The sequence below is a fragment of the Dicentrarchus labrax genome, unplaced genomic scaffold (assembly GCF_905237075.1).
Source record: "Dicentrarchus labrax unplaced genomic scaffold, dlabrax2021, whole genome shotgun sequence".
Lineage (NCBI taxonomy): Eukaryota > Metazoa > Chordata > Actinopteri > Moronidae > Dicentrarchus > Dicentrarchus labrax.
The window spans coordinates 9,982,144-10,008,908 of record NW_026136707.1 but is presented as its reverse complement, the minus strand read 5'-3'; the positions used below and the strand labels follow the sequence as shown (position 1 = coordinate 10,008,908).

Below are 26,765 nucleotides of genomic sequence, written 5' to 3'. Positions count from 1 at the left end.
AGAGCGAGATGTGATGATCTCATGTTGTGGGCAGTTGTTCTTTCAGAGGGTGCATCACGCTTTATTCTCTGATTCATGTGGTTATTCCACTAACCGCCCTCTACTCATCTCCCTGAATGCTCTCTTTACTAATCCAACATTTTCACTTAAACACGTTTCTTTGCTTTATGTGTTGCCTCTGTGTGTGTTTCAACCTCTTTCTGTCTTCCAACAGTTACAGAAAGCTATAGAGGGTTCAACTCGCAGCGGGGTGAGACTTCGTCCCCCTCTGGCCAGCTTCAGAGACGCCAGCAGGAAAACCAAGAAGCACCAGCCTCCTTCATCCACCCCTTCCTCCCCCACTCGGGACAGAGACCTGTGGGGGGAGGGGAGCAGGAGGGAAGGAGAGCTGGTAAGGAAGGAGTCCAAAGAGGATTCCCGAGGGAAGGCGTCATCTTCCAGAGGAGCTCCAGGTTGTGACTCTGATTCCCCCTCCCCCAGCAGCACAGGGAGCAGCAGTGGCTCTGCCACCCCAAGAGGGGCCGACGGTGCTTCAGAGGAGCCTGCATCTCCCTCTACCTCCTCCCCTACCTCATCTTCAACCCCTGCCTCCCCTGTGTCACCCACCAGCCCTGTCCTCACACTATCCTCCCTGCAGGAGGAGAGGGAGAGCGAGGAGTCGGATGAGCCCATATAGACTGCGGTTTAAGAGAAAAGACTTTTACCTTATTTTGATTTCACTCCTTTTCCCCAGACAGAGACAGAGCTGCTGTCTGGGTGGAGGAGTCGGGCTCATCTGTAGCCCTTGCAGACATTCAGCTCTCAGCGAGCAGGACGATGGTGCACACACAGCTCCTGAAACTTGTAGTACAGGATGGTTTTTTTTCTACTCTTACAACAGTCTCACTTTTTCACTCAAAATCTCAGGTGCCTTCCTGTGTCTTTTGAACTGCAGACGAACAAACATGTTCAGTCCTACATGTCACTAATGTTCAATGTCCATCCATATCTTGGAAATGTTGAATGTAGCTGTATGTCATATATCTGTTAATTTCATTAAGTACCTTTGATCAAAAATTAACTGACAGCAATGAATCGTATGATAATGAAATAATATATTGATGAAGACTTAATTAATTTGACCTAGAGGTCAAAGAGATCATGCATTTAAAGTTTACTGATTGAGATTAATTTTAAATTATAACTTACATTTATCATATATTTGATGTATGGTAAATATTCAAATCATTATTACCAGTCTGTAATTTGTAAAGATAATACATATTAATGTTGTCTCCTAGCTTATTTTAATTATTTACAACAATAAAAAATGACGATTAAAAGAAAAACTAGAGTCATTCTAGCAGCTCTGTGAGGCTGTATTTAGGCATATTTAGGTGATCTGAGCTAAATGCTAAAGTCAGCATGCAAACATGATGCTTATATGATGTTAGAATAATGCTAAACAAAAAGCAGAGGCTGATGGGAATGTCATTAGTTTTGCAGATAGCCTTCATTACAATTACAATACTCATTTTAGCCCTGGTGAAAAAACGCAGCCCCCTCTGGCGATGCAGTGGGGGTGCCAACAAAAAAACACAGGGTCTTCAGCAAAAATGTGAAGTTGGCTAAACTGTTTGACCTCAACGCAACATTACCTGGCATTGCAGTGCCCAATCAAATACACACAAGCACATATTCCTGGTAGATTACTTTGTACTACGAATGCTGTATTCGTGCTGTTTAGCTTGTGGTCTTAGCGTCGAAAGATCAAATAGTTGCCACCATGAAAACTTGATGAAGCCGTAAAAGTCTGTGAGTATTATAAACCACAGTGCAGTGTTTTGGTGTCTGAAAAGCCTCTAGATTCACTTATCTTATTCAAAGGGGCCTTCTTGGATAGTACTTCATATCTGAAGTGCCAGTGCAGTCCTGTGTGTTCTTTAAATGCCAGCTGTTTTTAGTCTTACTCATAAACAACTAATTCTAAACTGATGGTGGCACTGGTGGTGGATCACTAGAGTGTTACTATAATTCATCCTGAAGGGGGAATGAGTATCTGTACCAAATTTCATGGCAAACTATCCAATAGTTGTTGTGATATTTCAGTCTGGACCAAAGGGGTGGACTGACTGACAGACAGATTCACCATTAAAGTGAGTCAGTGATAGTGCTCCAGCATTCAGGCTTGAAGAGAGAATATCTCTGAGCATATAAACATTTTTGTGCTGTGAAGGTCAACAGTGTGTTTCAGTGTTTGGTTCCCATGTGAGCTTGAACAAATAAGCTGCTAGTCCCTGTCCTCTATCCTGTCTCTGAGAATTTGCCATTAATATTCTCCTGGCATAAAATCTCTGATAAGGACTGGAGAAAAATGTTTTTGGAAAAGCATGACAGGCTGGATTACACTGCTGCCAGGTCCTTGGTGATTGCTGTTTTGTCTGACAAGCACCAACGAGGTGGCCAGAGACAACGGCTGCCGCCAAACATGGTTAAAAAATAAGAAGACATATCACATGTGTTCAGGCTCTTGAGAGAAACAGGTGAACATGTGAGAAACTAATTATTTACACCCTGGAAAAGATATCCACACATATGCACAAGAAATGCCATTTGTCGGTTTGTTTATTTGCTCTTTCTCCACCAGAGGAAAAGAAGAGGAGACAGGTAAAGGAGCAGGAGGGAGAGAGGGGGTTTGGGGGCGGGGTGGTGTAGGAGGTTCTGTGTCGTGCAGGAAAAAGAGGGGAAAGGAAGAGAAACAGGAAAAAATGGAGAGTTGTTGACAGAAGGGGGGGGACCACGTGGAAGAACCGTCCTGTGACAACCGTCCAACAAGCATGCATAGGTGAGAGTGCCATGAGTGTACACTGGTATCACCAGTCACACTGCCTCATTTCATACAAATAAATCCAATTTTATACAGACTTTTACAGAAGCCATCCAATTATTTTACAGCACTTTTTTACAGCATTTTTTTTTATTTGCCACACATTTCCAAATTAAATCTTTTACATGTCTGATTGCCTCAAATCCCCTTTGGTTGATGTGGAAACTATTTTTCTTTTTTTTTACAGGCAGTGATTCTTCCAAACAAGACAGCAGACAACTTACTGTACACTGACAGACAGACATACAGACGGACACAAATATACAGAACAGATACAAAGAGATAGAAAGAGAGAGAAAGGAGAAAGGCAGAGGACCAGAAGCAGATTTTGAGCGTCATGCCAGCAGACAAGTTACTGTAACTCTTGGAAGATGGCAGTAGAATTATACAAAAAGAGGAACTCAATTGCAAACCGGTCGGTTAACAAAGCTGTGATCAGTAAACCTTAACATCCACATAAATATATTTGGCTTCTTGTTATTAGTTTATTCATTCATTGAGATTTCCAACAAAAAAAACAATAAAATAACCCAAATTGAAGCAGTTTCTTTTCATCCGTCCTTATAATTCCTTATGAACCAAATTAGCCTAACCATCAGTAAATAAAAAGCAATAGTCTTTCCACCACATTATGTCTTATGTCCAAGAGACTCATAAAGAAAAAGATACTGCTCCCAGAAGGGTTGGTACCTACATGAAAGTATAGACTCTGTACAAGCTGTCACATTATTCCTCCCCACCAAGTAATTGTTCAATAAATAAATTAATATGTGCCATTGTGTAAAGACAATATGTTTTCAGTTTTGAGCCCTCTCGTGTTTATGAGTCACTGAACATACGGGTCCTTGAAGTCAAATAAAATGATGATAGATTTCTTATAATCAAGAGCTGCCAAACTATCCATCTCTAAATCTTAACAAGGTGGTTTTTTGTCAATGTAGAGTGCTCAAAACCGGCCAAACACAACCGCTTTACAACCATGACACCTATTCTAACTTATACTGGAAGGGATTTTCAACAAGTCAGTAGAAAAATAAACATTGTCCCCAACATTGCATAAAGAAGCAATCAATAAATAAATTCATTCAAGTCAATAAACTTGTTTTTTTTTTTATCTTGAAAGTTTCTCACACAATCATCAAAGTGAGAGGAGAAGGTGCTCCTCCAACAGAGTAAAGATGAAAACAGTGGTTGTGTTTTGTTGTAAAGTTTGTCAGTGAGTCCGTGTTCTTCACTCTTAACTCCCGTCTTCGCTGGAAAACACCCATTCTTCCTCAGGCGAAAGGAAAAAGTCAAAATAAATAAATGGAAACATGCTTCCTCAAACATCATTAATAATCACTATCACACTCCAGGCAGCTGCTTCACAGTAATCACGATGAGCAGGAAGACACCGATCTATTCGGCTCTAGTGTTCAGTCCTAGTCTTCTGTTCTATTCCCTGATCGGCTGATTGAACGGCACACAGGCTGTAATTCCCCCCCCCCACGTGAACTCAGACCTACTACTGTTCTTTGTCTCCCCCACTGATGGACTCCAGTTTGAGTGAACAACTCTATTTACAACGCAAACATTCCTCCGTTTCTTTTGTCTTTGTGTGGTGGTACATGAGGAAAAACAAAACTCAGGCCTGAAGTGTGAGCTTGAGAACAATCCCAAAATAAAGTGGGACTGAGAAGTGTAAAAAAATAAAGAAATCATACTGTACTCGAACAGTTGACTGTGAGCGAGAGGCGATTTTTATATACTCAGACTATTTACATCTATACGACAGAGCTGGCACTGGTCTTTTGGGAAGCCAGTGTTTTGCCTGCCTATTGCTGGTTACAATTTAGATATTTGTATGTTTTGTGTGTTCTGTGTGTGTGTGTGTGTGTGTGTGTGTGTGTGTGTGTGTGTGTGCAGTGGTGGTCTAGGTGAGCAAGCAGTGAATCAACTTTCAACAGCTCCACTCCCACACGTTTGAATGATTCGCTTGTTTATCTTTGTTTCTTAAGAAAGGGTTTTATTCTGTTCCATGTGGACCACGAGGAGACATCATGTACTGCCATCTGTCTTCCAGTACATTCAAATAGTGGTTATCATCCTCAATGTATCGCAACTACGTCTATGAAAAAAAAAAAAAAAGCAGCTGAGGGTTTGTGTTGTTAAGTGGCTCGGTTTTGGTTGTCGGTGGTGCTGAAAGCTTTCAGAGTGGGAACTGGGGTAACGCTGACCGTCCAAAGGCAACCTCTGATCTGTTGGATTGCATTAGTGCAAAAGAGATTCGCTTATGCAGCTCTGTCTTTATTTCTCTGTCACGAAACTTGCCGCTCACACCCGCCGCAGGCCCACTGTGGCCCCACCTGGGATACTATGGTTCAGTGCAAAGTCTATACAGTGCTGTATAGTACAGGTACTCCATAGTACTCTGAAGAAACATGCATACAGAGAGACAGAGTAGGAAGCACACTATCTTACAGTACAATCCTTATCTGTGCAGAGTTTAGTGTGTGCAGTCGGCAGGACAGGCCTGTCCCTGGGTTGTGCCTCGGGCATCCTGGTGCCACAACATCGTAGAAGAATTTATTTTAGGGTTAATCTGCATTTCACTGAAACGCTGACATTTTCTGAGCCTGCTTTAATTACACGTGAAAATGTTTGGGTTGCCATTATTAACGTATACGGTGTGTGTTCAATGCAACGGGGAAATTAATTTGATTAAACACTAATATGTCGAGTAACAGCTGTAAACAAAGTAGTTCTCCCATAGGAAAACTCTTAAATCTTATCATACACTTATACATAGATTTTTGTCTTGTTCTTTTTTTGCTTTATTACAAAATTATTCTTATTATAATGTTTTATTATCATAGATTTTCATTATTATTATAAGACGATGACAGGGTCGAGTTGCTTGTCTTCATAAAAAGCATGCATGTTTCAGTTCCCCTCCTCTTCGTCTCAACTTGGTTTCATTTCCCTGATGGAAATGTCTCAGTCAGTTGATGCTTCTCTTCCTCCTCCTCCTCCTCCTCGTCCCTCTCTTCAGTTACCTTTGGGATGTAAGGCTTACAAAGAAATAGGTGTCCTAAATTGCATCAGCTTTTGTCTCGTAGTGAGTCCACGTCTAAATCTGTTTCTCACCATTTTGAAGAATTCACCTCGCAACCAAAAAAAGTCTTGTTTTTGATACCTGAAAAGGAACAGATTAATAGATATATATTATTATTATTACGCTCATTCCTCGCTGACTCCCCGGTCAGTTTGTAATAAGGAGTCTCTTGACAGCCAGGAACTTAGTTGGTTGCCATAGAGGCGGCTGGCCCCTCCTCGTTCTTTTCCTCTAGTGTCTGAACGAAGCTGGAGGTGACATCGGAGGCCTTCCGTTCTGTGATTGGCTCTGCCGGCGGTTGCCCCGGACTACTGCCACCAGAGGCATCCCCTTGTTGCGTGGGCGGAGTCAACGTGGCCGACTCTGGCTCCATGCACAGTGTCATCTCTTCCTCCTGATGAGGACACACACAGAAGGTTCAGTCAAGCTAGGTCACACACAGGATTGATTCACATCCATGTATTACTAATTAACCATCTAAACTGATGGATTTTTATTATGTCCTATATTGTATATATTACTGCCAACTGCCATAGGTTTATAGATTGATTTTCTGTCTTTCAGGCAACCAGCAGAGTTCAAGATCAACTAGTAAAGACTTGCTTGATATGTGTAATCCATTACAATTGACATTTAGTTGTCTGTGATGTTGGTTTGTTAAATCATATTCACTGTTTCTTGTTCGAGTAGAAAGCTGCTGAAAAGCTTAACATTCATTGCCTTTGTCTTAGGGAAATCCAACGACACAGACATCACGAAGAGGATATATGAATTTGGGAGTGTTGTGCATTAGAGGGGCAATTTAATATTACACTTTCATAAAGTTAATCTGATTTTTAGTCTGTAGTATGTCTCAAGCTACAAAAACTGGATTCCTACAATTCCCATAATGCATCTCATAAGCGTCTCTCATTAGTCCTTCCTTGCATCGTAAATTCACACTTCTTTCAAAGCCAGCCTTTTCGGTTTGTAACACTGGTTTTCTGTTAACATCAACAGGGTTTTGTTTGTTTTGTTTTTTTTTGTTTTTTTTTACCAAACTTCGGACAGCTCCCTGCAGAGCTACAAAAGACATCATAAAACGGTTTTAACAGGCTCAGTGGGTGGAAATCAGTGAAGTGCCCCTTTAAAGAGGTTGCAGAGTCAGAAGCAAACTCCTAAGTTTCCCTGCGAAGACCCATTTTCAAATCAGTCCCTGTTCTTATGCAACAATTACATCACTGCCAGTTAATGCTCTTACTACTGCTGCAACAAGCATTTGTTTTATATTAATATAGTATCTTATTTGATTACTATACAATTGTTTAGCCATTAAATGTGTGAAAAGTGTCCCCCACAATTTCTCAGAGCCTGAGGTAACTTCGGCTTTTGTTGAGCCAGCAAGAAGATGGAGAAGATGTTCAATTTACAGTACAAAGATATAAATCAGGAAAGCAGCACATCCTCTCAGTGCAGAGACTGGAAACAGAGAGTGTTTAATGATTATCAAAACATTTTATCATGGCTGTGTCAATTAGTTCTTACCACACTGGCATAAATTGAAACCAACCCATATCCGTGCCTAGATGACTGGAAATGTAAATGTTATATGATTTGTAGCTAATTGAATAAAAGCCACCAGTATGGTCTTTCACAGTGCTCGCTCAGCACTTCACAGATCAAATATTAAACACTGAAAATGTGATTTTACGTAATCTAACCAGGCGTTCACCTCACCTTGATCTCCTCCTCTTCCTGCTGCTCCAGTAGTGGGGAGTGCTCTGTTCCCACCATCTCATCTCCATAGGGAACACAGAGGCTCGGCTCCACGATCGCTGACACGCCCATGTAGCCTCCAGTCTCCGTCTGATAGGCCTCCATCTGCCCCGTGTTCCACAGATCGACCAGCGGTGGGTGAACTGAATGGACCAGGCTGTGGATGGTGCTGTTGGGGGTCGCTTGCAAAGAGTGGTTGGCACTGTGCAGCCTGTGCTCCAGCGACTACAAAACAGGGCGAGGAGGAAGAGTTAGAGCAGGGCTGAGATCTGTTGCTTGTTTTCTTACTCAGGTCTATTTTCTATGTCAGGGGTGACACAGTGCCAAGCAGCTTGACAAGACACACCAAGGCTTGTGTCGGGAGCCAAAAGGATTAGGAAGGCAATACAGTAAACAGCCTACACAGTACAGTCAGAAGGTGTTCTGACTATGCCAGTGATCAATACTGCTTTTCTTTGTGTACAGAAGATACAAGATCTTTTATATATATATATATATATACACAAGATAGAGGTTTGTTTATGTTCCTTAAACAAGAACTGTCTTATTGGGGTTAGATAGGTGAGGTTTGTGATATCCAGAAGAATCTCAATTTCTAGAAAGTTTTATTTATCCAAAACATTAATTCACTTTATTCTCCATACTGTGTTGAATTAGCATTTTCAGCTGACCTGCTGTGCTCTGACTCTTGAGGTTACACTGTCAATTAATCACAATGAATTATGAACACATTAGTGAAAAACGTTCCCTATAATTATTACAAGGTCCTTTCAAGAAAGCTTATTTTTAATGTAGACAACCTAACATACCAATTATTAATATGAAATTATAATAATATGTGTTTTTCACCACAGTAATTGGGTGACTACTAAGAGAAACTTGAAGAAGACAATTAAAAAGAAAGAAATTAAGAAAAACCATCAGTTGGGTTATTTTTTCTAATTTGTCCAAACTCAAGAATGAACTTTTTCAGTTTGAGTGATTTTTACATCTGTCTTGTTGGTTTTGAAAATGTTTTATAAACTTAGGGGGAGGGAGGGGTTACTGGGCTTCCTGAGGACATAGGAGATCATGTGTTGTGACACCAAAATCTGAGACTCTTAAGAGACAGCTCATGATCAAGGTTGAAGTATTATTGGAGTGAGTTGGAGCAACAGTAAACATGCTCACAGATTAAATTTCAACTCAGTCTGGTATCTCACAGGGACAACACCCTGAGACTCTGAGACTCCACCTGTTGTTGCTGATACTGCAGGAGCTGCTGTTGCTGGTAGTGCTGGATCTGTTGAATCTGCTGCAGCTGTTGTAGTTGACTCTGCTGCTGGAGAGTGAACTGCTGCTGCTGCTGTTGCTGCGACAGGAAGTGAGCGGCCGCCTGTCCGTCATACCCATCAGTCCCCATAACGTAGGAGCCAGTAGGGGGAGACGCCACACCGGAGGAATCGTTGTTGATCGGCTCCCAGGCATCAGAGGAGGAGAGGCAGTAGTGGCCCTGGGAGACATATGTGTGAGGCCACACCTCTGCTGAGGAGTGGTGCAATATCTGATCTGGAAAAAATGAAAAAAGCAGCAGCTGCTATTAGTGCACAATAGATTGAATCATTTTGACAATATGATCTTCATAATATGAAGACATATAAAACCTGAGAAATCCTGACGCCATGCTGCAAAACATCAGCATTTTATTTCTGCAGCTAAATCTTTAGCCTCTAATGACCAATAATTTGATAATGCTGATATAATTTAACATTTAGTGGGTAAATTATACCTTTAATTGTGTTTTTAGGTAACCTGGATTCAGAGTTTGAAGCACAGCAAACTAAATTTGTTTGAATTTTAGCTTTGATTTCGCCTGCCGAAAAAGTATAAGTAAGTTTGCTTTGGAGCTAAATCAGCTGAAAACTCAGCTAAAAAAATCTCCACATTGGCTGAATAAGTGTTATGACAGAAACTCTCCTATATGTACTGAATACAGGTTGAACACTGGTGCACCTTTCACTGTTGATTCATCACTTGTGTCAAACTGCATAGTGCAGACACAGCTTTGATTTGTGCAGCTTATCTTTCTCTCCAGAAAAAAAGTATACATTTGGCCTGTGAGTAAACACAGCCACACATTTTCACCCTGTGCTAAAAAGTTTATTTGACTTAAAAATTATGAGATAATTTGATGCAAATGCATTAACGAAGCATCATATTCATCCTACAGTGACAAAACTCCTTGAACTTTATGAGGAAGATTTTATGCTGTGGAGTAAAAATGTCCCAAATTGCTATTTATACAGATGTGGTGCGGTGGGTTTACCTTCCAACAGTCCATGTTGGAAAATGTGAAATTAATAATGAGCAAACCCTCCAGCCTGGATAGAGGAGATGGAACAGTATGTTCTCATTACTAAGCACCATGACACATGCTATACTGCAAGCTGCTTGTCTGCAACCTACACAAACATCTGACACAGCTGTTTATGACAAAACATACTATGTGCCAGTGGTGGAAGGCAAGCACACTTGCCCAAGTATTATTTTGATGTACTTTACTTGAGTATTTACATTTTTAGGAAACAGTTTTTCTCTGCTACATTTATTTGATAGCTGTTGTTACTATTAACTTTGAAGCTCGAGGTACAAAACATATGATCAAGTTATAAAATATGATTCAAATACGCATAAAAATATATATTATTACTTTAATCACTCCACCATCTCTCTCCCTGTTGCATGTCCACAAGTGCATGAAGTGTGTATTTCAGCCTATGTGTGTGTGTGTGTGTGTGTGTGTGTGTGTGTGTGTGTGTGTGTGTGTGAATAAAAAAAGTGAAAGGTGAAAAGAACAATTTCCCCTAGGGGATTAATAAAGTATATCTTCTTCTAACCAGCTACAACATCAAATACTAATAATAATCCAATAATATGATATAATAACACTCACAGGGGCTATTTATGCTGCATGATAAATACTGATAATACAACAGTCATTTTACCTAAAATTTTTATTGCTTAATTTTAAATGCAGGACTTTCACTTTGAATAATACTTCCTTCACCACTGCTCTACGTCAAATTCTCTTACAGCATGTTGTTGATTTAATATAAATTAACAACATGCTTACACCTGGGTGAATCTGGGCTTCCTTCCTACATAAACCTTCATGCTGCAGTCATATTTGTAGTCCTTTACCTCGACTGGTGATGCTCTCCTGGTTGACCTCACTCAGATGAGCCACGCTGCCCTGGTTAGAGCCCGACCGCGGGCTCTCTCCATCCATCGACGACCAGGCCATGAGTGTTGCCTGTGAGATCGCGAACTGCTGTAGGATGCCTGAGGTCAGAATTCAAAGGACGAGCCAGGATCATTGCGAGGACCTGCATTATTCTTAATTGGCTGAATAATTGGCATGAATCCCAGAAACAGAGGCGATGAGCACGTAATTCTGCTGATGACAGTTAACAGGCTCTGTGGAGTGCCTGCCCTCATCTCTCTCTCTCTCTCTCTCTCTGTGTGTGTGTGTGTGTGTGTGTGTGTGTGTTTCCAACCTGCAGCAAAACGGGCCTCCTTCTCCCCATCACTGAGGTCACTGTAGGCGTCGTTCTCCAGCCGCCGCTCCTTTTCCCGCTCCTGGGTAGTGATGCGGGCCTGGGGGATGCCCCCTGCGCCCACCGTCTGCATGCCCCAGTTTTGCCATTCGATCATGTGAGCGACACGACCCTGGGCCATGGCTGTGGGCTTGGTCACTCTCTCCTTCATGGTGCGGGAAACCCCTGGTGGTGGAAAACACATGGGACAGAGGAAGGTGAAGTGAAAGGATGGGTGTAACATAAATGGAGTGAGAGATGAGAGTTTGATGCAGTCGTGATCAGAGGAGTCGAGGGATAAAGCATGTGTGAAGGAGAAGATAAAGTGGTGGGATCAGAGGATGGACAATCAGAAAGAAAGGGGAGAGATAGACATAAGATAGACATGTTATCATCAAGTGTGTATTGCTGTTTGGTCAGGGGTGCTGTGATGGCTTATGAAACTATGGTATATCCAGTAGGGTTAGACTGATAAACTGGTTTGGAAACTGGGAGGATCTAATTGGACAGTCAGTTCTCAGTTCTCTTCAAATATGATGGATATGATGCTGATTATTTAATCACATCTGTACTGTGTGATTAATAATAACAGGCTGACCTGAAATAGTTCAGGTTTATATATAAATATGTATGATTATAGTTTTTAAGTGTTATTAATGAATAACCTCTGTGATGTTTGGGGCACATTAGCTTAAAATATCAACTATTATTTAACAATTTTCCCCCCTGGGAATCAATAAAGTATTTCTGATTCTGATTCTGACTATTGGCAGCTTCAACAAAGATAAACCAGAATAGAAAAACAATATCAGTCAAATCCTACTATTTAAATGTGTGTAGTTTAATGAGGGTCATAATGAACATGGATTAGGAGAATATCTAAATGACAAGGGTTGTAAAGGTGACATTCATGTGTTTAATGAGCCTAAGTCATGGTTTGTACAGGCTGCAGGTAGGAGAGGAGGGAATGGATGTGTCTTGTCTGACAAAAGTGCATTGTGGGATGGAATAGGTTAATTGGGGTGAGGTGGCTATGTGGCATGAGTAATGAGGTTGGCTTGTTGACATGATATCTTTCACACCTCTGCTAAGCTGCACTGGGTAAGCAGGAAACTGCTCTCTTTCGTCTCGCTGTCTGTCTCAGAACTTGACTTGACTGCAGACTGTACACTTTTTAAAGAAGAAATTAATTTTCCCCCCGCTGCCAAGCTAACACCAGCTGACATCTGCATAATGGCTGTGCTCTGCATTTCATGTGACCCACACATGATGACACATACTGTAAATCCCTGGATGTTTGGTTCTCTCTGATGGTGGCGCATGGAGATGAGATTTATGAATAAATTATGGGAATAAATTATAGGACAAATCAGTACCACACCACATAGCTGCACTACACTTCACTGTACTGTACATTTCATACATTTCACTGCACTCAAATAAACTGCACTGCACAAAACAGCTGGATTAAACCAAAACCACTGCACTAAAAGAAAGCAATTCATTACACTGCACTCAACTCTGTTTAAAACACACTTTACACATTTAAAAACATCCACACTAATAGTTGTTCAGGACACCACAACTTCACAACCACTTAACATAAAAAAACTACACTTCCTACTCACCACTCACCTTTTCTTACAAGCTGTATGACGATGCACTATGTGTGTGTGTGTGCGTGTGTGTTGTGTTTTTCAGGCTGAATTCATTACATCAATGACTCATGAGGAGCCATTGACGAGTGTTATCACAATGTGGGGAGGAAGTGATACAGGGGAACCCGTTTTCGGGTACCATGCTGACTCCAGCGCCTGCCGAGGTGCAGAGCCAACATGGGGTCGGTTTACCAGTTACAGCACAGACACACACCTGACACACCTGACAGAGAAGACTTAGCCAGAGCCCCGATGCCGTAGGCGTTTGAGTTCCTCTTGAGCCGAGGGAGTATTGACGTGGTGTCTTCCATAGACAGCTAGAGGAAGAGAAGAGAGAGGAATGGAGGAGGGGGAAAAAGCGTGGAGGAAAGGATAGTATGGGAAGTGTGACAGGGCACACAAAGACATCGAGACAGTGTGTGTTCGAGAGGAGTGAGTGGAGAAGAGAAGTGATGGAGATGTTGGGTTAATACAAAATATAAAATCTGCATTACCCAAGTCCTGATTCCAAGCTACTGTGTACTTTTTAAAAATTCTGCACTATTAAGTGATTCGGATTGTGCTCACTACTGTGCACCACTACGATAAACCGAAAGAGATCAACTGTAAAGCAGAGGTGGAGGGGGGTCATGAGGAAGGAAAGAGCTGATCGCTAAAGGGTGAGTTAAATCAAAACAGGTGAAAGAAATAGAGGAAGAAAGGGAGTAGATGAAGGAATGGTGTCACAACACTTACATTGATTCCTTCCCATGAAAATTCTGAACGTCCATGCTGAGGAAGAGAAATAGGAGGAGAGAGGGATGGGGAAAGAGTAAGAGAGTGACAGGACAGAGAGAACATTGACATGCATGGGAGAGTAAATGGGAGAAGGAGGGATTGCACAACAGCCATGCAGGGGAAGAGAAAGAAATTAAGAGAAGGGAGAGGAAAAAAAGATTGACAGATACACAGGATTTTCCAGGAACGAGGAAGGAAAGAGTCAAGGACCAGAATGACAGGGAGAAGGGAGGGGATTAAACAGGGGATCAGTATATTTGCTTAGTTATGTATAGCAGAGTGAATACGCTACGGATGGATGAGTCTTCTCTCTGGTTACATGTGCTGCCAAAAACACTGAAAGCCAGCGGAAAATTGAGTGTGCGTGTGAGAGAGAGAGAGAGATGTCAGTGCTGTGTCGAACGGTATCTGATGCTGCAGACAGACAGGGGACTGAGGCTAACAGGAGGATAGGGAGTGTGTGTGTTTGTGTGTGTGTGTGTGTGTGTGTGTGTGTGTGTGTGTGTAAAGGCAGATGCTGAGGACAAAGCAGATAAGCAGCAGCCTCTGCCACACCATTTCTCTCTATCAGCCAGACTGACACTAACTAGACTGGGGACACTGGTGGGTTAGTGGCTGCGCTGAAATGTTTTAACCTTTGTGTCGATCTGCACAGACAGTCGAGGCCGAGCAAAGATAAATCAGTCATTTAACAAAACTAGAAAAATCCCACTTGTCCCCAACATTTATTACACATATATCCTCTCCAGCAGCTTCATTAGTTTTCCTAGCATGTCACGGTCATGCCTCCATTTTTATATATTTAAGACCCAATATGACCAGCAGTGGTGGAAACTACATATACTGTCAATAGGTGGAAGAAGCACCCAGATCCTTTACTTAAAGAATAGTTTGACGCATATTTACCTTCTTGCTAAGAATAAAATGAGAGAATCATGAGAGGAATGTGCCGTAAATATGAAGCAGCAACCAGCAGCTGTTTAGCGTAGCTTCCCTTACAAACTGGAAACAGGGGGAAATGAGTATCCTGACTCTGTCCAAAGCTAACAAAATCCCTCTAGTAGAACATCTAAAGCTCACTAGTTAACACAAAATACTAAATAAAGCACCACTGTCTCAAAATTGTACTTATACAATACGTATATATAAAAAAATGTACATTGTTACTTATCACTGCTGGACTGTTAAATGTGAAGAAAAGGTCATTTAATTCTGAGTGACATAACGAGGGAGTGGCTACTGGGGTCGTGTTCACAATCTCCATCAGCTACATGCAGCATGTATCCAGATAGCTCGCCGTCGTTAATCGATATCAGCCTCTTCCCGTTCTTTTCTTCACTACTTCTTTTTCTTGTAATTCTATTCTTTGCTCCCACTTCCTCGCTCTTTGACTCTCTGCTCATCTCTCTCCATCTCTCTCTCTCTCTCTCTCTCTCTCTCTCTCTCTCTCTCTCTCTTCCACTCCCTCTGCAGGAGTGGGTGTGTGATGAGAGATTTAACACACTTGAGTGGCTGAGCTGGACCCCTTGAAGCAGCTTTTCCTATGTTCCTTCCAAAAGCCCTGACAACGCTGATGTGTGTGTGTGTGAGTGTGTGTGTGTGTGTGTGTGTGTGTGTGGTTGTTTTCTTTCCTCTCTGTAGGACTGAAGGGCATTCTGGGGCACAATGCATAAATAAATGATGAAATCAGTCCACAGTGCATTTGGTGAAAATGTAGAGTTCTCTACATTTTAGTCCAAAATGGTTCCCTCTCCCGTGTCCTGTCTCAGAGGGATCAGTTTTAGAGCATGGGATCAGTATAGCAGCAGGAGAGGAGAGGAGAGGAGAGGAGGATATAGTAATGGTGTGTAGAAGTTGGAGGAAAGAGAAAGTGATGTCTCTGCAGTTTTGCTTTGAACAGCACTGAGCAGTGACTCTATCAGATTGGCATCAAGCAACAGACGTCTTAGCAACGGCAATGAGCCAACCAATCCAGCGATTGTTCAGTCTTCCAGCTACGCAACCCCACCTTGAGCGGGGAAGTGTAGTGGAAGTTAAGCGACTGACATTGACATGATGTGTGCTACTTTACTAATCTACTAGCATAAGCACGGGCTCCTTGAGGGAGAGCTATTGGGGTGAGTCGCTGTGGCTCGTTATGTTGCTGCGAGTTTTAAATCAGCAGCCATGTTGGTTCCTCAGGTGGAGTAGAAACAGTCCACTGTCAGAGGAAGTCAACAGGAGGAGCGAGCCAGAGGGATTGCTTAAGACTTACCTGCTCCCCATCCTTCTGGACTGGCACGCTATCTGCCGCTGAGAGCAGGGTAAAGGAAGAGAGAAACAGAGAGAAAGAAGAGAGAAGGAAAATACATTTTTATTCTTCGTATATAATCATCAATCAAATCACAAAAGGAGCCTTGCTTCCACAAAATGTTCACTAACCTTGCGATCCTACCATTCATGAATCTTTGGCTAAGGTTCAATATGGAAGATCTTTTCTCTCATGTTCGGACTTATTCCTCTACAGGTGAATTTCTGCTATCTCTTCCCATTTAATAATCTGTCACTTCCCTTTTGTCACACTGTCAAAGTCACATTCATTTTCGATTCCCACCATGAGAACAGCAAACACACGCACACACAGGTAAAAAAATATACATATTGTTCCCTTCAAAGGGTATCTGAGTCATAATAACAATAAAAGCACAACAGTACACACACTTTGAAAAACGTAGGGGAAACATAATACAATCAAATAAAAACACCAAAATAATAGTTTAATACTGTTTTCAGCAACGGATTAGGTTTTTCTGTGACAACTAGCAGCTTGGGAGTACTAATGATACAAAGCTGGTGGACAATCTGCAAATTTTCCCTTTAATAGTTCATTAAATTAAGCCTATCTGGTGTCACTATGAATCAGATTAAATTGTAAATGCCTGTGTTTAACTTTAAACAGAAACTGGTAAGACGTATTGTTCATTAGTTTATAAATTGAAATCTTCATGGCGAATAAGACTCTGATTGCCATAATCTATCTATCCTGATACTTTGTATATATACCTCTGTTGATGGAGACTAAATGCCTTTCTGTCCTTACTGAACTTCCTCTGCATGTAAAAGGCACCTGCATTTGAGTTGATAATGCACTATGAAGCGTCAGTGGCAGATCACACACAAAGCCATCCATCCAGCATGCTGTAGGTGAGAGTCATCTGAAATACACGCTCTCTGTTGGATAAATGAACGTTATTATCCCTCCTCTTTCCTGGCTGTCCAAATCCTAATTAAAACATTGGTTTAATTAGAGAGACTGTACTCGTAATGGAGTTTAAACACAGCCTCGGTCTCTAGGTGCCTGCTCTCTGTATCAGAGGGTCTGTGTGCGCAACCCTCAGAGGGGCTCACTCCTGTATCAGCACTCTATGTGTCTGTGTTTGCATGCGTGTTTGCTGAGCCAATCACATTTTTCACAGCTGCATTTGGCAATCATGAGCGTCTCCTCGGGAGCTCTGAGAAACACAGAGAGTTGTTGGCTCTCTGGATGTCCAGTGATGTCTGTGACCCACTGACCCAGTGATTCGGAAACATCAGCTCCACTCCGTCTCTGTTGGGCTCCCAGATATTACCCCCCTCTCTCTCTGAACTCCATCCAGTCGCATCAGATCACTGCGAGGGCAGGAGACAAGGGACAGGCTTCATTCCAGAAACTGACCCTCTTTACTCACACAAGGAAGGGTGTGCCAACTACAAATCAGAACCATCTTGTTTCATCTGTTCATTTAACACAGTATTCAAACCTGGGATCTTCTCATTTCAGTGGTCTCCTGATGTAATCACTGTACAGCTGTCTTTATATAGCACCAGCCTGTGATCTTTAATACATTTTGAGGAGTTATTTCCAAGAGTGTTTTATCTCCTGTTTCGTTCAACCCAGTTTTCCTCAACCCACTTTGTGTATTTCTTCTATAGTTAGTGTTTCCCTAAATACCTCCATCACCACAGAAGGTACATGAAGTTACTGTATGTATTAATAGCTGTTTGGTTGTGCATTACCAGGGTAAATTTACCTTAAAGGGACACTCCACCGACTTTATGTGCCAAAGTCAATTTCCTACACACGGGGAGTACACAGCCTGAAAAAAACAGATGTATAATCTCCTCTGTGACACTCCAGAAGTGACATTCCCTAAGAATCTCGCTTAGGTTTGGTGGCTACTGTACATATTCTTAAAACAAAACTTGTCTAACAAATTGGGGACGTGGAGACATAACCATGTACAGGAAAGGTCTTGACCTCCAATTTTATAAAAGTGCATTACTAAATTGTCACATTAATATTAAATATTTGTGGGACATATTTCCAAGTTAATGAATGACCAAACCTACCCATCTTCACTGCTCTTTATGCAAACATTAAAATACATAATTCAAGGGCAGAAATGTCCCACAAAATGTCAGGTTTCTACAGTCAAAATGTGTGTTAACTGTGTTTAAGGGCACTAACAGCAGCTGTTGACAGTAATAGCTACTCTGCTGCAAATCTTTTTGTTATTAAGCTGTGAGAAACTGTGTGAGTGTGAACAAGGTGTTCCTGGAAAAGAAGATAAAGAAGCTACTTTGCATCAGGACTTGCCATTTTTAGAGAGGGTGGACACATTTATATTCAAGTGCTATTTTCACTATTAGAAATTAACTCTGTGTGACCTCAGGAGATTTAGTCAAGCGTGTTTGACTTTTTGGCACTGTGGAGTGCGGTGTGAGATGGTTACTTATTGGTTAATATTAGTTAGACAGAGAGATGTCTAATCTTCTGCCTGGGTGGGAGAGTGTCCCAGATTTCTTCCCCATCTGGGTTAAAAAAAAATCTGCCCTGCAAACACAAACTGAACATATATGCACACCCACATACATCGGGCCTACAGCAACATACAGAATGATGCGCAGGGACACACACACACACACACACACACACAATGCTGCTCCCTCTCATCCTCTATTTCTCTCCCTCTCTTTAGTTTTTCTCAGTCTCGCCCCTCTTCATCTCTCAGCCTCGTTTGGTCAATTAGTAGATTAGCAGTCACTCTCTCCCCACATGAATCACAATGTGGCTCAAGAGTCCTCTGGACTGCCACAGTACAAACTACCAATGGGAAGCCCTCCAGCTTTTACACAGCGATGGACCAGAAACAAAATAAATACAGTGTGTGTGCCTTTGTAGCTGTATGTATATTATCTAGTGTGTGTGAGCCTCAGCCTCATATGAGATCACATCAAAGCATATGCTATTTATGAAGTGAGCCACAAGGGTTTGGATGTCTATATCATGCTGTGATTAGTCAGAGCTGTTTACAGTCAAAATATCTCTATAGATAATGGGTCAGTAGTCATTATACAGCTTCTCAGTGGTTTCTTAAGCCATGGCATGCTCTGTATTTCTGTACTCATGTAGGTGATGCTCTTGGGCTCTCAGCAGCACAGTAAGTGAATGCGTAATTCTGCTCCTGAGAAGCCAAGCAGGATCTCTCCTTGAGGAAACAGCAACAACAACAACAGAGCACATGACCAGAGCTCTGAGCCAGCTTTTCTTCCCCTGGCACTCTCCCTCCTCCCCTGCACACACGGCGGTGCAGCGCTGGATACCCCCCTGCGGTCATAGGGGAGCCAGGCTTAGCTCAGCCGAGGAGAAGGAGCGAGGAGGAGTAAGGGAGGGTGGGGAGATGGAGGAGAAAAAAAGAGGGAGCAGCGCGGCCGTGCGTAACGAACAACCAAAGATCTGCAGCGGCTGCACTGTCAACTCCAGCTCTGACTGTAGTGGCTTGACGGCTCCCGCTGAAGTGGGTAGCATTTGAGCGTCATCTGTCTCCTTTACTCCCATTGCCCTGCAGCAATAACAGCAAGGAACCAGAGGGTTTGGTGCTTGTTTACAATGACAGCTGCAGTAAGGCAGGTTGCCACGATGGGGTACCGGCTTGGATGGCAGCCCTCTTGCAGCAATATGTGCAGATGCCGGGTTACTGAGCTCGAGAGTTCAGCAAGAACACAGCTGAGGACCAGAAATGGGGCTAAGTGTGTCACAGGACATAATCCACTCATATGCAGGGGCTCTGACATACACTTAAACAGACACTCACAGACACAGCATGAGATACTGCCATTAACTTGGCATTCCCAATCTACATGCCCCTGTCATCAGCAGGCCTGACATGCCTCATTAATCTGTTTAGGCATGAATGTGGCTGCCGTCTTGTACAGGCTCCATCACTGATGCAGGGTAAATAGGTTACAGCATTTCAATGGTGCACCGACTGTGGTAACTAAAAATCTACAGCCTGTAGTTTCCCCAGCATCATAAACCGGATCACTGCCATAAACATCTTAATCCTCTGCTAAATATATAATGAATTTGAAAAAAAAAAAAAGGCGGTTTTTCGATTCTGTTTAGATGAAGGGAAGAAAAGCTAGGTATGTGTACAGACATTGTGTGCAGGAAATCTTCATTTTGTTCTTGATATTCAAAAGAGACTTCCTGTCTTTGAGAACCTGGCCTTTTTTCTTTGTCAGCACTGAAGTTGTTAGTAGCTGCAGATAATAACACTGAGACAATCAACACTGGTTGCACACTGATGTTGAGCACATCCACAAATACACATAAATTCACACTCACACACACATAACCACACACACAGATCAAATTGTAGGGATGAAATTCTCTCTTTCACAGCATTATGTTTCAATTTCATAACACACTCTGTGGCTGAGTCACATTGTTTACAGAAACACCTGCCATCATGTGCCCACACAGAGGCCTCTTACTTCTGATCTGCCACATACACATACAGGCTGAAAATGATATGTACAAGGGCATGCACACAAACACATCCATATACATTTAAATCAATTCCCCTCCCATAATGATCCAGGCTTGTAACCTGGCATCCAGTGACAAGGCAAACCATAATAGCACACAGTGGAGAATATGACTGAGAGGCTCTCACGCACACATATATCTTTAAGCAAAGAGCTACATGTGCTACAGTACATTGAAGTCCTTGGATGTATAAGGATACACACACACACACATACGCTGACACACACTCACACTGGTAAGGGTCATGAGGTCCCACCGTGTCTCTGAGGTACTACATCACTGAGTCATTCACCTTGAATGTGTTCATGTGCACAAGGCTTTTCCAATCTGGACTGAAGCCAATCAATCAGCCTCCACCTCAGTCTGCCAGATTTGCCAGTTTATAGGCAGACTGCGAACTGGCAAATGCTGGGACATGGTATCAGTTGTTGACTGAATGTGTGTAAAGGCAAGGTGCAGCGGGGGTGTTTGGTTTTTTAAATTGAATGATAGGGAATCCCTCTCTGTAATGCAATCGCAAAAACAGATTGATGGGACAAAGTGTTGACTCAACAGTGGTGCCTATATTGTATTCATGCCCGCACACCTACGTGCACATAAATATAGCATCTAGAGCATGATCATGGGCGGATGTGAACTTGAGGTCATTCACGGGTCCATGCAACAACACATACATACATGTGAACATGAAACACATCAATTAAATTTAGAATATATATATATTTTTTTTTTTAGGGTTCTTTAATCCAAACCCTTTTTTACAAACAAAAGTTCTTAAACCTTAAGTGTTGCTTAAACAAAAGCTGAGCTGTACAAGAATGATATTCAAATAGTCTAAAACTGACTAAATATTTGATATAAGTTAGAAACTATCCAATCAGAGAACAAGCAAACAAGATTATGAATATGATCAAACATTTGGGGCCAGCTTTCAGCACTTGTGACAAACACATTTCAGTCAGGACCAGAGAAATATGTGTGCAGACACTCATACACAAATACAAGCACACCCACACATACATACACACACAGACTCAGCTCTTAGTGCTTATTGAATCAGTAAGTGGTGTGTCAGCAGTGGCACTTTACCAAAACTAACTTACAGAAAGTGAAGAGAGAGAGAGAGAGAGAGAGAGAGAGAGAGAGAGAGAGAGAGAGAGAGAGAGAGAGAGAGAGAGAGGGAGGGAGGGAGGCAGTCTGCTTACGGGCTGCACGAACAGGTGAGAGTTGCCATAATGTCCCACATTCATATCTATAATTTCACCATCCTAGCCTGACCCATAGCAGTTATCTTCACACTGCACACAATGCCCTAAATTAAACAGTGATTAATGTTTCCAGCACTCGCAGGTATAATGTGGCCTGTTAACTGGATACAGAAAAATGCTTTTGATGTGTAGCTTTTAGCACACTTATGGGTAATAGCATTATCAACACTACATCTACAAATGTGATCAACATCATGGTTGCTGTAACAGAATTACTAACACTGTGTTTGGCAGCTGTAGAAATTTGCTCTCAGTGAGGCATACTTAAGCTGTGTACTGCACACGAGCTGAGTCACTGACAGAAATACAGTTTGGAATTCTGCAGTAGATCTCATTGCCTTTCCTCGCTGATGAGGTGAAGAAGAACGTGCACCTCCCAACGACTGCTTCTCAAGGCCTTTGCTCTCTGAAGCGGTGATAGATGCTGACACCTCCTCTACTGTACATCACTGTCTGTCTTCACCTGACCCAGTAACAGTGGTGGTGAGGGGCAGCTGGGCTAAAGCAGATGTTTTTAAGGGTTAGGGTCAGTACTTTTCCTAGGCACTCAACCTAAAATAACCATTAACATACTGTACCTGCTGCAGTGATAAGGAATTTATTTCCAATAGATTCTCTGTAGACTGAACCTTTTATTGTCAAAAACAGTTTTAAGTATTCATGTCAGGCCTCATTTTCAACAGCCACAAACCGGCACACAACTATACTGAGGTTTTTAATTTAATTTCTCCATGAATGCATAAGTGTCTGCAGCATTTATCATAATGCTGCTTTTATGTCCTGGAGTTTTTCATTTTTAATGTATTAAGCTTTCTGTTTGAATTAATTTAAGCCATCAGACCTTTAATAGGAAGTAATACCATTGTCCTTATAAGGGATAACAAAGGTTTCTATTTATATTGCTACGACTTCAAAGATGTGATTCTATTTTCTTCTGTGTCACATTACCTATGAAATTTTAAAACAAAGTAAAATGTACAGTTTCCTGCAGGATGCTATGCAGCATGTTATAGGAACAGATAACATACTATGGTAGTGTGAGGGTACAAACAGATATCACAGCCTGATCACAGAGCACACTCCCAGATATGATGGAGCTGGGAGAGATAGTATTACCAGCGGGCAGACAGATACATCAGGGCTACTCCAGTACAGCGACAGATCCAGTCCTGCTGCTCCTCCTGTTGATCTCTGCTTGGCAGTGTGGACTGCAGTTGAGAAGGCCGATCAATAGCACACACTAAAGCCATTCTCATACAGGATAAACACAACCACGCCTCTAGACCAGCATCCCTGCTGCTGATTCTGTTGCTTTGAAAATCACAGACTCGGCCACACAAGCTGCTGTTCTTCTCTCTCTTACTCTAAGTGCTGTTTATTTACACATTGGTGTTAGCTCATACTGCACACATCTGATGAAAACAACAAACTGAAGCGGATATTCCATTAAGTAAACGTACAATCTCCACTACATGTGAGTGACAGGCTACAGCGTACTCTGGATGTGTATTGCATTTTCTCCTTTACTTGTTACTTATCCTCGATTAGAAAATGCAACTGCTATCGCTAAAGCAGCCTTATTGAATTCTTAAGCTTCTCTGATCACTTGTATACAAATGAGCATCAGTATTCAGGTGGCACACAATCAGATTAATGTGGCACCTTTCCAAAGCCTTCTGTCTACTTCAATCACATTATTTCCAGTCGCTGGGCTCTTGTCTTGACCCAAGTGTTGACAGAGGAACCTAACCTCCTCCTCCTGCTCTGCAATCTGTCAAATACTGTAATCTGGACGGCCTGAGCTGCTGTAACACTGTTTCTGCTGTATTCAGTTCACACCTGCCTTCCTAACTGTGTCATGTAGTACTCTTTCTTGTGCACTTGCATATTTTAGATATTTTTAAAATCCTCTTCATCAAGAATTTACATTTAGGTTAAAAAAAAGGGGGTGGAGGGACTCGCACAGACACACTGGAGATTCTGCCTGCAACCTGGTTTTGACATTCATGACCCCCGTAAAGGTTATGCACTTTCCAGAGTGACGTAAAATGTGTGCACAAGCTGATGCCATAAATATGTTTAAGAGCCTGATGTGCTAAGTGGCTCATTAATATTTAACACCAAACGGAGTCTGTGTTTATTTTTACCTTTGCGCGTGATAAGACGTGCAGGGCCTGAAGGTGCACTGCAACATATCTGAACTATATTCATGCAAACAACTGACTGTTTACCAAAAATGATTATGTATACAACCCCTCCCAGTCTTTCCTCACTTCGCAGCTCTTGTGATGTTGATTTACTTAACAAGTCATCTATTGGTTTATCCAGGAGGGTCTTCACCTGCACATATTTGCCCCTCCCTTTCCCCCTCTCTCCATCACCATCCGTCCATCTCCCCTCCTCCCTGCCTGCCTGCACTGAAATTCTTCCTCTGCTGCTCGTTTCTTTATCCCTCTCTATTCCTATTATTCATGCAAATAATAACTAACACCCCTGACAAAGGCATCATCCCTTTTCCCCTTTTCATCTCTTTCTCCAAGCCATACCGCCCTATAAATAAGCGCTATCACAGCGTTTGCCTCTCCCGCCTCTCTCTCCGCTCCATCCCTCTCTGCCTCCTACTCACACACGTATACATACTGCCAAACAGCATCATAAATCAAAGGATGGGAGGAGGAGGGAGGTGGGGGTGCAACCACACACACAGTAGCACATTTTAACACATATTGTCTCTGACATTTTGCCTGTATACTGTGTATACAGCCTCTGTGAGCACACATCTACAGCTTGCTTACACACTGCACTGAAAGAGACACAAACAGCTCATACACACACACACACACACACACACACACACACACACACACACACACACACACACATATACAAAGCCTGTCCATAGTCTCCACCACACAAACCCCTGCTTCTGCAAGACCCCCATCCTCCATCCCGTTCTCCCTCCCCCAAATGCCCCTCTAGCCCCACAACAAGAGAGGGAAGGGAAGCTTACTCAGTGTCCTAGAGCCGATGCATCCCATGGTGTATTCACAAAGGCCCTGGATACAAGCGTGGAAGTGTTACCCAGACACCGTGCATTCTCCCTCTTACTCCTGCGACTCTCTTTCTCTCGGCTCTAGCTTCTTTTTCTTGCTCTCCTGTGCTCTCTCTTTTCCTCTCTCCCTCCTGCGCCCGCTCGATCACTCACACTCTCTCTCCCTCCCTCCCTCCCTCTCTCTCTCTCTCTCTCTCTCTCTCTCTCTCCCTCCCGCTCCCTCTCTCCGGTGCAGTGTCTTAGAAGAGATCCGGTTAGTAAGTCAGTATGCCTAAGGGGAATAGATTGAGACTAAATAAAGATGTGAGGCATTATTAGCATTATTATAAACAAACATGTCTCTTCTTTTTAAAAGCTATCAATATATAATCAATGTGTTACCTGTAATGTTAGGTTCACAATAGCCCATTCAATTTGCAGTCATTATTACAGTTACAAGAGTAATTGGGACTGACACTGATAATATGACTGGATAATCTGTAAACTAGAAGGATCAAAACAACCACAGGCATTAATCTAATGAGAGGTTAAAACAACAATTAGATTGACTGTGTGTGTATTGGGTTGCCTCCACAAGATCAATAGCACAGTGCTGAGAGTGCCGGGCTGCCATTGTTGTAGATATCTCTGCACTGCTGTAATATTGTTGAGCTAAAATGGGGGATTCTCTCTCTGTCTCCCTCTCCTGTGTGCGCTCAGCCTAACAATGCACTGCAGCGGTTTCCTCGCGCCTCTCCCCTCTCCATCTCCCTCTCAATCACCCTCTCTCACACTGATTGCTCCAAAAAATGCACGCACATACACCAATACTAAACAATCCTGAAGAAAAAGAAAAAAAAAAAACAGAAGAGGGTTTTCCTTCACACTCAAGCCGGTGCTGAATCTCCACCTCTTTCTCTGTCGTCTCTCTGTATTGATCCGCCCCTCAGTCATCTCTGCACCTATATCTTGCTTTCTGTTCACTCTGAATCACATCCCCACATCTTCCTCTATTCCCTCTACTTGTGTTTTTCGTCCTTTCGTTCCCTCCGTCCTCTCTTCCCTGGAGAAAAAGATCTTTTATCTACGTCTCTCTCTCTCTCATTTGACTTGTATTTATATCCCTAACACCACCACACCTAAATCTTCCACCTTCCCTCTCAGCCTCCCGTTTCATATCAACACTTGTTCTCTTCTTTGCTTATTTTTTGTTTACCTCCCCTTTCTAACCCGTCTTCTGTTTGACCCCCATCCCTCTCTTTGCTAATTACAAATGTATGTGTGCTGTTTCTATAAGTGTTTGCCCAGCAAATGACGCAGCAACAGTCTGGACAGTGAAGCGGGTATGTGAGTGTGGAGGTGCGTGTGTGTCCACTCACGTTTAGTTGACTTAACATACACTGAGCGAGGAAGAAAGCGAGCACAACAGATGGAAGGACAGAGAGACAAAGACATGGGCAGATGGGGGGAGTGATGGGAAGGAAAGCAAAAGAACAGTTGAGTCATGTGCGGGAGAGGTGTGGAGACGATTCTGTGTGAAATAAAAATTAGCACCCCAGAATGGACGGAGGAAACAGTCTAATCATTTAGCTTGAGAATTAAATAGATACAAAAGAGATGCAGAGGCATGGATGTGATCTACCTATGAAGGGTTTACACTGGATGTGTGACTTGCCAGACATAACAAATCATACATAATCCAGCCAATCCCTGCACTGTGAGTTTATATATAGATGTGTGTTAGCTCTCTCTGTTGGGTTCCCACTGGGGCTGAGGAGATGAGGCTACAGGCTGCTGCAGAGGTCAGCTTCACTCTAGGCTGTTGGCTTACCCTGGTTGGAAAACAAAAAACTTACTGCTCCCCTATTATATGTTTAATTGCAGACTGAGT

The 26,765-nt window shown here is 42.4% G+C and overlaps 2 protein-coding genes across 7 annotated transcripts in view; one reads left to right on the top strand and one right to left on the bottom strand.

Annotated features, from left to right (window-relative positions):
* The window catches only part of clcn1b (chloride channel, voltage-sensitive 1b), a 30,914-nt gene extending 29,586 nt beyond the window's left edge, over positions 1-1,328 (top strand). For both annotated transcript variants that reach the window (XM_051406018.1, XM_051406019.1), the window contains exon 23: positions 215-1,328. In XM_051406018.1, coding sequence (XP_051261978.1) covers positions 215-676 — 462 coding nt within the window. In that variant the 3' untranslated portion in view covers positions 677-1,328. The remainder of the gene's footprint in view (positions 1-214) is intronic.
* A 1,258-nt stretch (positions 1,329-2,586) lies between these two features.
* fam131bb (family with sequence similarity 131 member Bb) lies at positions 2,587-25,051 on the bottom strand. 5 transcript variants are annotated; one of them, XM_051406117.1, is made up of 9 exons: positions 24,854-25,051; positions 17,278-17,373; positions 15,980-16,017; positions 13,163-13,719; positions 11,252-11,476; positions 10,896-11,036; positions 8,950-9,263; positions 7,677-7,940; positions 2,587-6,354 (listed from the first exon to the last, which is right to left on the bottom strand). In XM_051406117.1, the coding sequence occupies exons 4-9, from the start codon at positions 13,257-13,259 to the stop codon at positions 6,145-6,147; spliced, it is 1,251 nt and encodes a 416-aa protein (XP_051262077.1). In that variant the 5' UTR covers positions 13,260-13,719; positions 15,980-16,017; positions 17,278-17,373; positions 24,854-25,051; the 3' UTR covers positions 2,587-6,144. The 5 variants fall into 5 exon arrangements, with proteins under 5 accessions (XP_051262077.1, XP_051262074.1, XP_051262076.1 ...); XM_051406114.1 differs by lacking the exon at positions 17,278-17,373 and having other exon boundaries at positions 13,163-13,265; positions 13,684-13,719; XM_051406116.1 differs by lacking the exon at positions 17,278-17,373 and having other exon boundaries at positions 13,163-13,265.
* Positions 25,052-26,765: the final 1,714 nt, after the last annotated feature.